Source organism: Astatotilapia calliptera, chromosome 12 (genome assembly GCF_900246225.1).
Source record: "Astatotilapia calliptera chromosome 12, fAstCal1.2, whole genome shotgun sequence".
Lineage (NCBI taxonomy): Eukaryota > Metazoa > Chordata > Actinopteri > Cichliformes > Cichlidae > Astatotilapia > Astatotilapia calliptera.
Window position 1 is genome coordinate 33,640,132 of NC_039313.1, and position 18,695 is coordinate 33,658,826.

The window sequence follows — 18,695 nt, forward strand, 5'->3', positions numbered from 1 at the left end:
GTGCAAGTCAATGAGGAAGAGGCGATAATAGTGAGAGCGATACACGGAGGGTTCAGGAATTATTTTTGCTGGTGCAGATTGCTTTAAATCAGAATATTGCAATAACTATGGAAAGTTCATCCATTATAGGCACAGAAACAGCAGTCTCTAAAGCTCTTTCATTAACTCCACTAAATTCTTGGTTGTTAAAATATTGCCTGGGTGGCGGTGACTCAGATGGCAAAGCGGGTCGTCTATTATCTGATCCCTGGCACAGACACATGCCGAAGGCGCCTCGCATGGCAGCTCTGCCACCTTTGGTGTGTGAGTGAGTGTGAATGAGAAACAAACTGCAAACACATTTACAGTAATTACACAAACAAAAATGTAAACGTGATTCTGATTTTAGGGACAGTATGTATTTTGAGGTATTTCCACAGCCATACTCTGTCCATCATCTGCTACACTGTGGCAGTTATTTGAGTTATCAATAAGTAGTAACTTAATAGGTAAATGTTTAAACAATTACTTGAAAAAAGCTGATAAATAGTTCTGATACAATCTGCATATATGACATTTTATCCTGTGTCACATGTTTGTTTATGATAACGAAATGTTTCTCAGTTTGCCTTCATCTAGCAACGACCTCCAACTTGCACTCGGGAATTTGTGGCCAAGACTAAAGAAGCTGAAAACGGTGGATGAGAGTTCAAGGAGGAGTTCTGTCAATTTACTGGTCAGACTATGTTCCTGTAGAGCTGTTACTCCTCCACATTGAAAGAAGCCAGTTCAGGTAGTTTAGGCATCTTACCAGGACGCCTCCTGGACACCTGGTAGGTGAGGTGTTTTAGCATATCCAACATAAAGAAAACCCCAGGCATGACCTGGGACATGCTGCAGAGATAAAGCTTCTTGGTAGCTTGGAAATGAGTCATTGTGCTGTCAGAACAGCTGGAGAAGCTGGAGAAGGTGGCTGCAGCAAGGGAGGTGTGGCCATCTCTGCTTAGACTGCTGCCTCTATGACCCGGGCTGTCATGGAGACCATCATCTATCCATCCATGGATAGATGGATGACGAAATAATGGCTCTGTTTTATGATACATATTTTGATTGATGATTAGTGCACACGTTCTCTCTCACAGGGTGAAAAGCCTGCCATTTAACCAAACCTGCTGCAGTGTCAGCAACTCACATGGTGTTGGTTTAGTGATATTTGTGTCTCACTTAATGTTTTTATGAACTAAAACCATTGCTTTTTACAAATTTCACAATTTTGGGGGGGCTATACCAAAAACAACTATAAAGGTGAAACTTAATAGGGGATAAAGAGGAAGCAACCTATGGGCTCTATGGTGCCTCCAAGTGTCATGAACATCAGTAAAAACTTAAAAAAAACAGTCAAAACATTTATTTTTTCTTGAAAGTATTATTTTTAAATTTGATTGTGAGTCAACATCTTTTTTTATATGTTACAAAATAGGTTTGTTTCTTTCTATTTTTACCCCTAAAGTTAGGCTTTGTTATTAAATGTAATCGTTAATATTTGTTAACATACAGGACAAGGGGTGGTGTGTGTGTGTGTGTGTGTGTGTGTGTGTGAGAGAGATTGGGTGCTATATAAATACAATTACATTGAGAATTGAATCACCTTTTGACCAAATATGAGGCTAAAATGAATTTCAATAATGATCGGTGTGGATGAATAATTTTTCCAAAAAAATTTGAAAGCAACAGAAAGGGAAGAAAATTAAAATCGAAAGTTGTTTTTTCTCTTTAATATTTTCTTTCCTCATCTTATCTTTTCTATTATAATCTGTGCTTTTGAGCTGAGTGGCCAAAACACCAAAGTGCCCCCCCCCCACCCCACAAAAAACCCCCCCCAAAAAACAAAAACCCACCCTATTGTTGTGTTTACCTTTACACAGATGTCTATCAAAGTCCGCAGTAACTATTTCGACCTGATCTGGTCTGCTGAGGCTGGAGTGCAAAACAGGATAATCAGGAGGATAATCTCAGTTATTAATAGGATGGAAAAAATATGATTTATTCACCAATTGTTTGAAGACTTTAGGCTGAAACAAAACAAAGGCAGGCCAACGTAGGTAGGGAATTATTATATACACATGTACATAATAAAACTGGGATCAGCGATGTGACTTGTTTTCGGCTCAGTCCGTTGGTCAGCCGTCATGTTGTTTGACTTCACCGTGTTGATCTGAGGTGCTTTTGGTGGATTTGGAGGAAAAATCCTGGAATTACATGGATTCCACCATACATGCTAAAAAAATAAATAATACATGCTGCAAAAAAACAAAGTAAAATTCACTTAGGAAAGATCAACAAAGTATCAGCACTCTTCACCACACACTTCAGATGGTAGCACACAACATCCTGCCAACCTCATGAATAAATTATTCCACTCCTCACTGCCAAACGGTGCCACAATGAGCTAGACTGTATTTTTGCCATTTAAATTTCGGAGCCCATTTTCATGCAAATGGGAAATTTATTGTCACAAACCATGTAACGCTGGCAGTAACGCCTTATCTTAATGAATATCAAGTGCGGCTGTATTTCCCTGCTGCAATAGCTCACTAATCAAGTTTTAGTTGGGATGTGATTCATAAAGGGACGATTCATGGCCTCTCGACTTACACTCAGACTCCGTTATAAGGATTGATGAAGTCATCCATCAGATTGATCGCCAGCATTCTACCAAATGAAAATGATTATCAAATTACTGTGGCCGAGGCGTTAAAAGACCCCTGACTCGTAAAACTTGGAAGTTAGAGCTTCTCTGAACCCACTCAATTAAAAAGTAAGAGGTAATCGCTTATACATGCTGTTAGTTTGAGTTATGGTGGTTAGTGCGGTCTCTCTCTGCTGGTGCTCCCGAGTCTATTGTGCAATTACTTAAGAAATGATACATTAAACCTCTGAAGGTACCAAAGGTTTAAGTTCAGGTGACCTTTAAAAGTGCAGTAAAGTTAAATAGAAAGTTGGACTGTACCGTTTTCTTTTTTTTCCCTATTAAAACTGCTCGAATGTTGCTGTGAGACATAATCCTCTTCCTCCACTGTCTGTAGCGTGACATGAATTCTTTGTCTGTAAGCCAAATATTGATATTAATCAAAACCTGGAAATGAGTTAAGCCTCTTTACTTGTTTATCGGTTTGTTTTTTGACCTTTCACACCGGGGTGAGAAACCACTCTAGAGTAGGCCGGCTCTTGCCTTCTGATTGAAGTATTAATTTGTCTGCAATATGTGCAAGCTGCAACATCACTGTACAGTTTAACAAAGTATTCAGGATGTACACAACAGTGGCAGAGGAACACACAGGAAGTGTCTGACTTTCACTAACACAGGATATCTCTTATATGCAAAAAGAGATTAAATATGACAAGTAGATCTGGTTTACTCATTTTATTTATAGTGACAGTGCTCGTGTCATTTAAAATTTTCTTACGAATTAGCCTGTGTGATTGATTCGGGTGAAACTCAAATTCACATTCACACTTACAGCCAATTGAACTAACGAGCAACTGGTTTTTGTTCTGTGGGAGCTGGAGCACCTGTATAGAACCAACTTAAGAGATGGAAAAAACACAAAACAGAAAGGCAGAGGCCGATCGACAGGTTCAAATCTGCCATCTTCCTTGTTGTTAGGTGATGGTGCAAACCACTGCCACCCACTAATGTACTGGAGAAAAAAAGTTTCTGTACCATAAATTACTAAACTGTTACAAAATGAATTCAATATTTTAAGTGTTGCAGTAAGAAATGAAAAATCATCTTGTGAACGACTGATAAAGCATTTCTATATCCGATGAAGTTTTTTCAAACACTAAATACTAATCTTCTCTCCGTATATATGCTGGTAAATTTACTGTAAAGACCATCTTGGGGGGTTGCACATAGAAAACAAAAAAGGCCATATGACTATTTTCCCACAATACTTTTAGTACCCTTTATGAAATATCAAACCCATCTTTAGAAATGACCATAATTTTCTTATTTTAACTGCACACCTGCAAGATTTAATCATTGCACACATAGTTGTGCTAATATCGAGTAAACAAAATCTTTCAACAGATGAACAGAGACAAATTTACACGTGCCACAGTACTCCAAATACCTTTATTGGGTTTTACCACCATGAAACAAAGTGAAAACAGCACCACTCATCCTCCCTTCTTCTTGTGTATCCGTATCCTACCTTCATTAATATAATCCAGATTTACAGTTAACTGTTAGTCCACTTCTCTAAATCTCAACATTTCCAGATTAAACTAATTCATTTAAAAACACAATCAGGGAAACACATAATGAAATGTCATAGTCCAATAAGAAGACAACTGCTTTTGTCCTGAATGTGTTTTTACGTTCTCAGACTAGACTTGTGGCTGATATTATATGAAAACCATAGAAAGAGGAATGAAATAAAAAAGTAAAATATTAGATTTGAATGTAAAACACTATTATGCTTTTATTTACTGTATACACTGAGCACCCGCTCCATATTTCTAATGCTGGAGATGTTATGTTGCTATAGCAGTGCATGGGAACCCCCTCAGCTTGGAACGAGATACTTTAGAGAAAGGTGTTCAGGTACTGCGGGAGGAAAAACAAAAACATCCACTCTCACTGATGCAAACTAAGCTCTTAACTCCTGTTTTTGGTTAACAATCAAACTCATCTTGCTGCAGAGTGGAATACCTCACCTTCTGTCAACAAACAGTTTTTTTCTTTCTAAAATATGAGCTTTAGTGCTAACAAAGAGGATGATAGACGCACATGTAATACTCTCACTTTCTGGGAGGAGAATGACAACAACAGTAATTCCCTGAAGGCTTTTGTCCCTTTGTTTTTGACAGCTACTTCAATTACCACCATATGACACTGGGGACAAGGTGACAAACATGTTGTTGTCTGTGTGCACATGAAATTGTTTGTTTGCATTTACAAACTGCGAGGTTTAGCTAATACCTCGCAGACTTTGCTAAATTACACAGTTTGAGAGGTATCAATCAGCAGCCCTGCCTACTACCTTTTCTGCAGTGGACCAATAGGAAAGCGGGGAGCGAGCACCAGCCTCCACCTTTCTCCCCTTCACTCTCACCATCTCCCTGTCCTTTTCTCCCCTCATTCACTGAGGATCAAGCCTCCATAATCCCTGGATTTTATATCCACCAAAACAGCTTGGGCCCATCAGCAAATTGCGATGGCATATGGTATAGGTTTATGATTCATCTGGCACATGCATAGCAATGAGAGCCTCATCATCCGTGGGCAAACACCGGGAAAATATCGTAATGTTAAACGATGCCAGCCACGGAGAAAAGTGGCACCGGGCATGTGGGAGGCCTGTGTTTGTTCGGCCCAGCGAGTGCAGCAGCTGAGGTTGTAAACAGCGTTTCAGATCTGCCCTCCTTCCGCAGTCTGGCCTAGATTAGGGCCTGCTGGGAGTGGGAGCTCCGAGCAGACCTCATCTCCAGGGGGAGAAGAATGGAGAAACAGAACATCAGCAAAACTCTACTATTTAAACACCAATGTCAGATTTGTTGGGTTTCAGACAAGTGTTTTTAAATTTAATATTAGTTTTGATGAGATGCTCATGGGTATTTTTGCAGCCCCTTTTAATGACATGTACAATACATACATGTGATTAATACCATAACTAATGGCTTCTTATAAGCAACAAAGGATCCAAACACATGCACTTAAAGAAGTCAGATGGTATTTTTGGAAATCTCTTGTTAATACTGTAGCCTGTACAAAAAGCTGGTTTTAGCTACCGGAAGGTTAATCCTTAGTTTTTCTCTTTTGGACCCAAAACATTTTTTCACTGAGCTTGGAGCATAAACGTCTTGGATGGCCTGTACCCCACAGAGGTCCCAAACTGTGAAGGCTTCATCTTCACACTTTGAATCTACTGCAGGTCGCTAAGTTTAAACCACCTTTTTCTGACACATCAAAGTTTTATTCAGTTAAACTGCCATAAAACGTTGATTGTAACGCACTAGGAGTGAGATCCAGCCAACACACCTCTCTGCAGGATAACATTTCACTGTGCTATAACCGTATTTTTCTTGAGCTCCCTGCATTCATACACATACAGTTTCTATTTTGATCCATTCAAAATAAGAGAGAGCTACTTCTGTTGAAATGTAAAATGCAGAAGGTATCACAATAACGCACTTAATGTGCAACTCCAGGCGATTACTAACACCAAATGGAGTCAACAAAACCTTTGACTGGTCAACTGGGATTATTTTTAGTTTCTCCATGTGAGCTCTGACATCTGCAAACTGAAGCTTTCTAATGGCCAGCCGGGGAAACCCCACTAAAAGTCTGTGGGAAAATAATGGGTGCATCTGTGACATCAGTAAACACTTTTCAGTTGTTAACTTCAAATCATATCCACAATAATTGTTTTCATTTTGCAAATAATGGTTGTTGGATCTTTGAACGGAATCAACTCTGATTTCCTTACCTGGATTACCAAACATAGAAGACATTCAGGTCACAATCTTTCCTCTTATGGAGCGTCAAGATCAGTTCGGAGGTAGAAGGAACAAGAACGGGGCAAAAAGTGCCTTTTATGGAGCGCTGATTACTAAAAGCTCAGTATAAAACAATAAAAAGCACAGACCTTGAAACTGGGCAAAGAGGAGAGACGCTAGAAGACAAGCAGAAGACAAAGGGGTATTTACTCAGAGGGCTTATGAAACAAGACACAGGTGGAGAAAATCATCCACTGATGAGCACACAGAAGGGAAAAAACAGGAAGTGAATAAAACAGGGACAACTAACAGATACTAATAGATGAATACTAGATACAAGAAAGAAAGTAACACTAAAAAAGACTAAAAGCTAAAGGAGAGCACATAACACATTTGGTCTCTTCAGTCATTTTATACCTGTCTGCTTGCATATGTGTTGTTGTGTTGGAGCATAATTTATTGTTTATCATGTAGGAAATTAAGCACACTTCTACAAAGCAGGCATGTGTGATATGAGTAAAAACCCCCAGACGTAACAGACTACAGAGAAATAGCAAAGTGAAGCACCACCACTGCTTACCTCGTGCATTTCTTTGTGCAGGAAATCAAAAGCACATTTCACCAAAGTTAACTCAGTTCTCATTAGTATCAGAGCTTCTCACTGCTTGCTCACCCACAGACATAATCCACTACATTAGCACCATTTCCAAACATCTGCTGGAGAAGTCAGAGGCGATCTGCTGCCTCTTCTGCTCATGGCTCTTTGGAAATGTGACATGATTACATACAAACACCTCCAGCCAATGTTCCCCTCTGCCTTCATTAAAGTGCAACGCAGAGCGCTGCTGGCAAGGTGACTCGACCCGGGTCTGCTGCAGCTCCACCCCCATCGGTTCAGCCCAGGCTCCCAGAGCCCCACGCGATTGGCTCAGAGGGCCATCCATCAGTGCGGGTAGTGGGTCAGTATGGGTTCAGACGTGGAGCAGAAGCGACCGCGGCTGCCTGCGTGGATCTTCTGCTCAAAGAAGACCTGCCATGAGCTGACAGCCAGTATGTTGGAGGTTTATCATTATCAGGCTCCAGACGGCCTGCCGACCCCTCCGGCCGGACAGGTGATCTCTCCCTGGCCGCCTGACTCAACATATGCCCCCGTGGAGCTTCAACACACATATTATGCCATCATTATTTCATACCTAGCAGGAGCTTCACGTAGCACAGCCCAAATGTAGGTGCAAATGCCGGCTACTGTGAAAAGAGCTTTTTCCCCCCGCATAAGTAGAAATAGGTTGGAGAGGGAAACAAAGCACAGAAATGGCATCCGTAACCTTTTGCATGTGTTGGCCATCTGCTCATTTTAGAACAGCTTCAAAAACACTTCACACAAGCGATTTCAAAAAGCAACACAAGATTTTTGTCATGTCGCTCACCACTGCCAGAGTCTTAGCTTAATATTTATCACGTTTGCAAACTGATCATAGAGATTTACTTTAAACACACACTCTAAGCACACGCAGACTCCACAGGAACTCCTGCTTATCATGTCACTTCACCTGAGTGGTAAATGGAAAGGTTTTCTTAACTGTAGCCAATGAAATGGCAAATGGCATTAAAATGTTTGTTACTTCAAGACTTTTATAAAGAAATTTCCTGTATCTACACTAAATTAAAATGGCCTTTTAATGTATAAACATGAACCACTTTACAAGAACTTAGAGTTCGTAGACCTCTACTCGACTAATCTTTGTTTAAAGATGGTACATATGTTAATTTAAATGAATTTAACAGTTAGAACTTGTTTTTTGTACTAGTATACTTTAAGGGTTGATATGCATTAAGTCCTGTTTTGATTAGACAGTTAAACATTAACAGGGCTGCATGTGTGTTAAACTATTTTGGCAACTGAAATGTTATGTCAAATACAAGATGGTATTTTTTAAACCATTTTTTCACACATGATGCAAAATGATGCAAAACACTCTGAAACCACAGACTATAGACTGATTAGATTAGAACTTTATTAATCCCTCGGGTGGGTTCCTCCGGGAAATTCAGTTATAGAACTCATATAGAACTTAAATAAGAAAAATAGACAAAACCAACTTGATATTACCCACTGGTGTACGGAGTCCTGTTTTTAAACCTGATTTTATTTTAACATTTTGTCCGTTTTGGAGCCTCAGGCTATTTAAATAAAAATGCTGTTAGCTAACTTGGCTAACTTGCTGACTTAGCTTGTTAGCATTAGCAAGGAACTTCCAAAGGACACTGAATGTTTAATAAAGATGGACATAGCCACTGTGATAGCCTTATCTTTTGTGAAGCTACGTGAGGGACCTGACTGAAAACCAACGTGCCACCAGAGCTCATTTTTGGATGTATTTTGTCCGCCTGGGAACAATCGGCTGGTTTACAGCTAATAATTGACTGTATATGAAATAAATGCCCTCACCATTTTGGAGTTTTGTAATTAAATGACCGAGGGTAGGGTCGACTGTACAAAAACAGTAAGACTGCAGGCTCATGGCGTAATTGTCAATCACATTTCCTGTTTAATTGTCCTTTCTGACTCTAATGTAAACTTAACATGATGTTATATCCGATAAGACCCCAGACATGAAGGGAGCAGAAGCGTTGTTTTCCTGTAGACTTCTGTTGAATCAGACTTCTGCCAAGTGCCCCCCAAACATTTCTGCAATTTAGTTCAATGTATACAGTGCCGATATGTTTTATATTCTAAGGTATAGAACAATACAGAGAAATCAGATGACCCTGTATGAGCAAGCATTTGGCGACAGTGAGAACAAAAACCTCCCTTTTAACAGGAAGAAATCTCCAGCAGAACCAGGCTCATGGAGGGGCAGCCATTCACCTTGACCAGATGGGGGTGAGAAGCACTTTCTATACCAGGGGTGGGCAACTCCAGGTCTCACGGCCCGGTGTCCTGCAGGGTCCTTGATCCAACACAGCTGATTCAAATGGCTAAATGACCTCCAAAACATGTCTTGAAGTTCTCCAGAGGCCTAGTAATGAACTAATCATGTGATTTAGGTGTGTAGACCCAGGGTGAGATCTAATACCTGCAGGACTGAGGAATGTGCTATTAGTGCATGGGAAGCCATATATGACAAATAGTTGCATTGAAATATTCCAAAATGCATCAAACACAAACAAGATGTAACTGAAACTAGGGTAGGTAAAGCAAATGGCACCCACCTGTAGCTGAAAGTGACTATTTATGTAGTAATGCACAGATTTAGGCCTTTCTAATGTTCAAATGGCTTATTTATTAAAAACTAAACAAAACAAAAGTCAAACGCACAATCAGAAAGCATTTTATCACGGGTACCTACGTGAAATGATGTTTTTGGCACTTTGTTTGTCAGCCCTGGAGCTTTTGTCTTGATGGATAACATCATTTAAGAGCAGAACTGAGTCACTGTAGTTGCACCTTCCATCTCAGTTTTCCACATTCACTTAAAGCCACTGGAAAATCACACAACGTATTTTCTTCTCTTCCGTCACATTAAAGCTTTATGACTTGCATTACATATATGTGGCTTTCCCCTACTTTGCTGTTCTCTTGAAATAAATGTACACCATTACCAACACTCTAATCATCTTACAGGAGTCCTAAATCTTTATCAGCATATATAGTATATTGGGCTTAAAAATTCACAGCAAGCTCACAGGAAAGAGCATCAAGATAAAGCTCTGAAATCCCAAACCGTCAAGCTCTCTTAATCCTCCCACCTGCATTTTCCATAGCCGTCAGTGAACAGCAGCCCTCCATATCGCCTGAGAAGGGGATTTAGTTGTAATGCTCTCGGAAATACAATGCATAAAATCAATTGTCAACTCTAACAAGCTGTTCTTAGGGCGGATGGACGGCCCTCTGGATCTGACAGGGTCTGGGCTCGGGCTTTGAAAGGTTAGCGGCTGTGCAGCGCTGCAGCATTTGATCCCACAGTTACCCGAATTTCAGAGACAACTGTGCAAATCTGGATAACCTGGGAAGCCAGACGGGCTTTCGGGGGGCAACAGCTGCTTAAGTCCATTCGCTGCCTGCCAGAGAAACTTTATCAGGGGAAGTGGAGGTTGAAATTTTATGGCAGCTAAGCCCCCTCCATCAAATTGTGAAAACAGAACCTTGTGGCACAGATCAGGATGGATTTAGGAGTTTGCTTGCTGTTTTCTTGGCTGCAAGCGCTAATATAAAAATAGAAGAATGCAAAGACCTTCGGATGCCGCTGTCCTCATGTGCCACTTTTATTCCAAGCACGATGTTAGTTTCCATCTGAAATACAATAGTGAATTGCAGGCAGACGCCGCTACAGTGGAAGGACGTGAATTTCTCCAGTGTTCAGTCAGAAAATTACCACCAAAATTCACTTCTCCTCTACGGCGCTTCATGTTTCTGTTTTGTAACGCATTTGTGAATTTCTTTCCTGCTAAAATGAAGAATATGTGCAGCATCTAAGCTTCTTTAAACACACGACATCTTTTGGGTAAATCGGCTGCTTTATTCTCCTCTCAGATGTCTTTTCATCTCCAAACTATTTTGTTTGTTCTAGTATAGCAGTGTGTTCATATGCACCGAGTCCATTTACATAGCACATGATGTATAAGCTTGAATGACAGCATGGTATATAAAGCGGCTCCAGTGAAGTAAAGGCAATAAAGCAGATGAGTGAAAAATGTGTGAAGAGTGTTTTTGGAAGACAAACTGCATCGCTGCAGTTGCATTTTGTTTTTTCTTCTTCTTCTTTTCATTTATGTGTTTTATTGTTTGTATTTAAGACAGATCAATGGCTACACAGCCTTCATAATGATAAAAAAAGGCTTTTTAGGTCTTGTTGGTAGCTCTGATGACGGCTCAATTTTCCCAGAAGGATAGCCAACTCGATCGTTGGACTTATTTCATCTCAAGTGATTTTTTTTTACCCCTTCTGTGTGAAGACATTCAGCTGGTGTTTGCTAGAAACTCGGACTCACATTTTTATGTGATCTTGCACAGCGTTCATTACTGATGAACACAAACCGAGAAAAAAAAAGAATAAAGGAGGAAATTCATCATGCAAAATGCAGGAAGAAGGAAAAAAAACTTTATAAATTAACAAAATGAAACTGCATCGTGTTTGAAACAGCAGCAGGGTTCATCCAGTTAGAGCGAGGCTGAGGTAGAACACGTGTTTTGTAATATCCTACAAATTAATTTGCTAGTATTAAAAAAAACAACAATTAAAATGCAAAAATGTAATTTTGATCATCACCACATCTTTACCTGCAGTTAGATTAGTCATGCCTGCCAGTTTCTACTTCTGTAGTTATCTTTTAATTCATTCCTTTATTTCAGTGTGTTTTATATAAATATCTGATGTTTGCAGTTTAAAATCAGAGGCCAGCTTCTACATAAACCCACCCTGTGGAGGAAGTCGTCATACACCAGACTTCAGTCTAGAAATGTCAACTTTTATGGGCTGAATACTAAAGTCAGATTATCACCAAGTGCTTCCTGCAGCCTGCTCTGTTTAAAACAACCCCGCGTGTAGCTGCCGTCCTAAGCACAACGGTAAACAGAGCAGACGAGCTGATATTTCACTAAAGCTGTTTGTAGAGTTGTGCGATTTCATTTTTAGGAAAAAGATGATTTCTAATGTCTCTGTTTTCTAAAAGCTAAGTGAAGGGGCGAGAGTCTTCTCATGATTTAGTTCATTATTGAATTATGCTGCATGTAGAGGTTTTTTTCTTTAAAAGAAAATCTTTTTGACTAATCAACAATTAAAGGCCATAAGTGAGTTTTTCTTCAGTGTCTTTGTAAAAATTGTCAGATTTCAGTTACTTGAAAGGAAATGATCAGACTGTGACTCCTATTTTATTGCTGTCAATATGTCAATGCATTTGTGTGTGTTGTGATTATATAACTGGGGACGTTTTGAATACTTTTAATTTTAACGATTGATTAGTCAGTTATTCAGAAAACATTAATTCCCCAGTGGCATCATCTTCCATCTACTTATTTTTTCTGAACACTGAAACTGCTTTTACTTTAATTCCTTTGTGTGGGATCAACAAAGTTAATCTGATCTCATAGGCAGAAGACAAAAAATCGCTCTATAAGACTATAATAAATAATTACAATTAAATTAAATCAGTGTTAATTAGTCTTAATCCTGTGTTTTTGTTTCAGAGGAAAAAGAAATCGAGACTCTTTAAAGATCTCGTTCGACTGTTAGATGATGATCACTGCTACATTTATAAATTTAGTAAACAGCGTGCGGGTCTGTTCAGTACTTTAACAACACTCTGCTGACTTTTACTTTTGATAGATCAAAGTAAAAGCTCGATGTGCAGACATGCAGGTTTAAATAAACTGCGCCCCGTTTGTGCCGTTTGAATAGATTCGTTCATCCTCCGTCTCTACATCAAGTTTCATGAAATTTGACTTGTTTTTTTATGATTTTCTAGAAAGAAACAAAACACAAACCAACAACAACACACAAACACAGTTGTTATGACTTTACAACCTCATGTGAACAGCTGAGAGTATTTTGGTTCGACTATTTGTAACGTTAAAAAAAGTTGATTCATTTTTAAAAAAAGGGTTTTTACTAAGAAAATTCTGGTATCTGAAGACAATTTCAGTTTTATGAATAAGTAACATCTTTACTATACTTCAAAACTGACTCGTGGACTGCACAAGATTATTTCTCGATGTTTAAAATACCAGAAAGGACATTCAAAATCAGATTTTGCTGAACAACACTCATGAGTGAAGCATCTAAACTAAGAAAAAAAGTGTTTTCATGACACAACAAATCCTTCCTCAACATGGCGTTGGGGTTATTGTATATACAGCCTACACACACACACACACAAACTGACCCGTACACACACATACACACACCTCAGCTGGCATCTTGTCACAGCATGCAAATGTGGATAAAGCAGAAGGTGTACGAGCGCATATTTTTTACTAAATGGAAGACCTCATTTTTGGGGCGTTGAAGACCTTGAAGGGATTTTGTGTGTGTGTGTGTGTGTGTGTGCGCCTCCGGTGACTGACTTCACAGGGGGAGAGGCTGCACACTGTCCACTCTGTCCACACACACTCTGTATAATCATGTTCCCTGTCGGGCCCTATAAATCTGTAAGGGCCCAATTAAAGATAGCCTTTAGCATGACCACCCCTACCAGCACACATGTGTTAAAAAGAGAGAAAGAGGAAGAAAAAACACACACACACACACACACACACAAAAACACTGTTCACTTTTTTGTTGAATGTATATTTGATACAACAGACTGCAGAGTGTACAACAGTGACAGAAAAAAAATCAGATTAAAAATAAAAACAGTGTAAAACTCAGAAAAGCTTTAAAAACAAAAGAAGATGCAGCGGCTCACACGAATGCGAGTCGAACTTGGTCTTTAAGGTTCTACGTGAATATAAAAAAAAGACTTGAAGATATTAAAATGATAATTTACAATTCTGCACATGAAATGAGCCGATACAGAAAGTTGTGCATGCATATCGAACCGAAGCCGGAATTTGTTAAAAGTGGACAAAAATCAAAATGTGAAGTTTAAAGTTGTTGTGAAGATGTTTTAAAAAAAGTACAAAAATACTTGCATTTATTAAAAAAAAAAGCATTAATTTACAGAGAGGTACAAGCAAATTTGATTTGTTACCTCTAAATGTACAACAACGGCGTATGTGGTGTGGGGAGGGGACGCAGCGGTGACTTGTGACATGCTGTAAGCAGGATGAGTTGTGTTGTGACTGCTATGTAAATATCTCATTAGTTTGGGTTAATAATATTCCCGTGCTCTCGGTCGCTACATAAAGAAGACAAGATCTAAGTGCTAAAATTTCTCCGTCCCCTGCAAGTCCAGAGCTGATGAGCCTATTAAATGTCAGCCTGCAAAATTATGCAAGAGGCTAAAAGCGTTTAAGTCGAACATAAATACCAGCGCACCCCGAGGATTCGATTCGGAATTATTTATGTCCCTCCGATCGGGACGGAGAGGAAACAAAGGAATAATTAGTCCGGCGTGCTGCTCGCCGCCCGTCTCACGCACCCTCGTGCCCACCGAATGCGAGACGCTCGCCCGTTCCCCCTCAAACTTGATGGTTGTTGAACTTATTTTTAGTGTCATTTGATAAGCTTCCCTGCTTGCACAGAGACATCCCACTGACCCAGCCACTGGTCATTGTCTATACCGCTTCCCGTCAAAGCCGGCACGCTTTGTCAGGTTTCGACTCGAATATCCATTTTGCGTCTGAAGTACGGTATCCAAAGTGACTGGATCATTCGAGCCTTTTTCTTCAGCTGCTGCCCCCTTTCCTCCCCCACAGTGTTTCCGCTCACACTAACATCATTTGGGATTGGCGTCGTGACAGCGCGCTTGAGAAATCCACAATATATTTAAGTACATATCCCTTCCTTTTTGGGTTGGGGCGGAGGAAGGGGAGGGGGACGAAATAATTTCTGGAAATGAACAATACTTATCCGTCCATCGCATCCGCTGCTTTGGGTTTACGTTTTGGACGCGGTGCACCGTCACCGTGGCGCCGTGTCCTCTTTTTCCTGTGAATAACGCAGTAATAGGTCATTCAATGTCAAAAGGCATAAAAAACAGACAGCCAGGTCTTCACAGGCTGCTGCTTGCTGTTGCCTTTAATTATTTTAATTAAACTTTGATATTCCGCTGCTGAGCGAACTAGCGAGTTGCGACGCAGCTCGGGAGCCCTCGGAGAATTGAGACGGAGAGTCGGGCAGTGTCGAGGCAGCCGCATCTATATCTTAAAACTCTTAACTGATAGGCCTGTTTATGGTTTGTGATGTGCTACGCCTTACTGAGCAGGGAGCAGACTGAACTGAAAACAGGGGCAAAAAACACCAAGCGCCATGTCAAGGTCTTAAAGGCATCAATCCCTCAAACCTAGCTGGAGATCACCCCGGTCAGGAGGCTGTCCTGCGGTCGAATAACGCTCTATTAATTTCCTTGTCCCGAGTGCATAATGAAAGGAAGGTGTATTAAAAAAAAACAAAAAACTAAAGGGCAAAGTCTTGGTGCCTTCCAATACCTTGGGGCATCCTGTCTACAATTTGTCATGCGTGTGCACTTCTCAGTGTTAAAATGACAAGATAAGCCAGTCAAAGGGCAGCCGCCAGGCATCCAGCACAGCCGAAGTTGGAGAGGAGTCGTGATGAGACATTGCCAAAAGGCAGTGGACTTCTGCACTTGCGAGGCCCGCTGGGATTATTCCGACTTCCACGCCAAAGGCAAACAGCCCCTTCCTCCATGTTTTTTTCTTTTTTTTTTTAAAGATAGCTTCTGTCTGTGTCCACGAAATGAGGTTTTTCACAGAAGCTGCAATATGGTCAGAATATGTTAAGCCTTTGGTGCGCATGAAAAGCTAACCGTGTCTGAGTGCTAAGTTCTGGGGCACGCTGCATTCCTGCTTTGGCCTTTTTTATTAAATAAAAAGATTTGGTTTGAGGAAAATCTAGTAAATAACTTAATAAATGAAAATTAGAGCACTATCGTTCTCCCCTTGTGTGATTTTTAAAACTGCAGAGAGGAAAAAGAACCAGAGGGGGAAACTTTGTGCACAAAGTGAAGCAGAGCGAACAGATAGTGGTTTTAGCTGCAGGGCTACACGTCTTTGAGAACAACCTGAAATTCTTCTCTTGTCCACAGCAATCAGCACATGCTGGTTTTCACACAGTAGTTCTTCTTCTTCTGTTTTACGCGTGCTGCACACGGCTGAAATTAACACACCGGCCCTGAAAATGACACACACACACACCGAGAGGATTAAAACTTTAGTAATAAACGTCCACTTTGCATTTTACTGCAGTTTTTCAAGCAAATTACACATTTTTTTTTAAAATGTCTTAATATTAAATAAAATGATTTGCATTTGATTTTGAATTTGCAGAATTTGAAAACATGTATTCCTGTGGGAGATATTTCTATACATATTATATATTCTTTAAATTGGTAAAAAGAAAAGTATAATTCAGACAGCAAAACAAATCAATCAATATTGCGATTATATTACAAAATACTGATATAGGTCTCACAAAACAATCCCCTTCCCCACGCACAACAAAAACAAAACAAAAAACCAAACTGAAGAAGATTTTCATAAACACACACAGAGCGCGTGTAAACACACCGGGATGGATATTCAGAATAAATCAAATGAAACAAAATCTACACCGAGCTGAAATCTTTGTCTCAGCTTCAATCAAACGAAGAATCAACTGGTGACCCTGCAGCAGTGCTTTAAAAATAAAGTAAGCTCAAAATAAAAGAGATCTCAGTCGTCCCTGTGCTTTGTTTTATCTTGTGTGTTTGTAGCTTTGCCTGAGCCTCTCTGTGCAGCAGCGCCCTGCTCACTAACAGTAGGCTGACTGGCACCAAGAGGGAGCTCTCGCACAGCGAATCCCCAGCAGCCCGTCAGCCTCCATCCTCACATCTCTGCCTGCGTGAGCCTCCTCTCTCTCTCTCTCTCTCTCTCTGTGTTTCCTTTAGCCTGACTCCAGCATCATCCAGGTGCTCAGCTACACTTCATTCACTGATGCTAGCTGTGGAATTTGTCTTTCACTCATTGTTTTACTGGGTTGTTCTGTAATTTCACTGATTCTTTATTACGCAAAGCTGGCGCCCTCTGGGAGGCGAGAGATCTGGTTCAAACACAGGCCAAGAGGTCACAGGCCACAGACCAACTGCACAAGAGGAGAGTAAACAGGAAAATCCAGCATGTAAACATCTCCTGATCTTCTGCATGGAGTTTTTGGTGTTTAGGTTTGGCGAATGGTCAATTCACACATTCAAGAATAACAAGAGTACAGTTTGGACCCTTAACTTTCTGAGGTCGAGGGCGCTCCTGGGCTGCCTGTGTGGAAAGTTTCTGTAATCCCATCGTTAACATGATCGATTGAGTTCTATACATTTGATTTTTTCTGGAAATTAATCCCTAAATCAAACCTTTATGGGATTTATGAGCTTAAAGAAGAAGAAAAAAAACCAGCCTGCTTTTTATGCAAGTCCTGCAAAACTCATGAACAGGTACTGCGGCTGGCAGGGTTCATAAAATCAGGATTTCTGCACGGCTGCATTGCTCTGCAGGAAGAGCAGCTCACTGACTCACAGCAGCAAAGAGTAGATGAACATTTTATTTCTGCTTTTCAACACAGAGGCAGCTGAAACGCTTTGAAGATTTCATCTGAAAGGCCCCGATTCATTTCCTGCGCTGCATTTGTACCGACACGGTGACACGTGCACATGTTCGAGCGCTACAGCTGCTTCTTTCTCCTTCTGTGGAAACAAAAGCACATTCTTTCACATGCAGGCCTAACGCCGTCCAGGTGGATGCTTCCTATTGAGGCACGGCGGACAAAAATGACCAGGACTTTGGCTCCCGAGCTGCCTGCTGAATGTGGAGCTCAGCAGCCAGCTCCTCTGGTCCCGGAGCTCTTACAGTATCTGCTCTACAGTCTGGCTCGGGAGCAGAAGTGTGCACGGACCGACTGTGACAAGGGCTTTAGACAAGCTGGAGATTCTTCCATTTCTCATTATTTGGCAAGGCTGGTGGGTGTTTGGTGGAGGGGTGGGGGCTTTGCTCCATCTCTGCATGATAAGCCCCTCGACGTGTACCCTCTGCAACTAATCTCACACAGTCAACAAATAAGGCACATCAGATGCTGTTTTGGCCGCGGCCATCAGAGCGGCTAAGTTCAGTGGATTTTACGGGTTTTACGTTGCGGGGGCTTGCGAGGGAAGAAGCGTTCTCTGCAGTGGCAGAATGGCAGGCGAAGCAGGGGGATATGGTGCGAGGGCGAAGCAGGTGCAGCACAATACGGTCAAACCCATTCCAGTTCCCCTGTTCCCGGATGAACGGGGCCTGACTTGGCAGGGAGCGCTGCATTGTAACTGGGCCATGTTGGAGAGACGGAGGCCCACCTGTGCCACCCGCAGCGGCAGAACAATAGTCTGAATATGTCAGCACGGAGCGTCGGTGAAGGCTCATCAGACGGACGGCAGCGTGACCGCGGATGGACGGTCGGATTAGTCAGACGGGGAGGTGGAGAGACGAGAGGAGGGGGGAGTGGGTCAGAGAGGGTCATCAAATCCAAATGAAGACTGAGATTAATAAGGTTCATTACAGACACCCCCCGCTGGCTTTCAATTGAAACTAA

General features: G+C 41.0%; 1 protein-coding gene and 1 long non-coding RNA gene across 2 annotated transcripts in view; both read right to left on the reverse strand.

Moving 5' to 3' along the window:
• Nucleotides 1-4,087: 4,087 nt before the first annotated feature.
• On the reverse strand, nucleotides 4,088-7,704 carry LOC113033694 (uncharacterized). Its single transcript, XR_003274057.1, has 3 exons — nucleotides 7,064-7,704; nucleotides 6,474-6,659; nucleotides 4,088-5,469 (listed from the first exon to the last, which is right to left on the reverse strand). It is a non-coding gene; the product is annotated as an uncharacterized LOC113033694 (long non-coding RNA).
• A 6,042-nt stretch (nucleotides 7,705-13,746) lies between these two features.
• The window catches only part of antxr2a (ANTXR cell adhesion molecule 2a), an 82,118-nt gene continuing 77,169 nt past the window's right edge, over nucleotides 13,747-18,695 (reverse strand). The window contains exon 17 of the mRNA XM_026186377.1: nucleotides 13,747-16,274. Coding sequence (XP_026042162.1) covers nucleotides 16,236-16,274 — 39 coding nt within the window. The 3' untranslated portion in view covers nucleotides 13,747-16,235. The remainder of the gene's footprint in view (nucleotides 16,275-18,695) is intronic.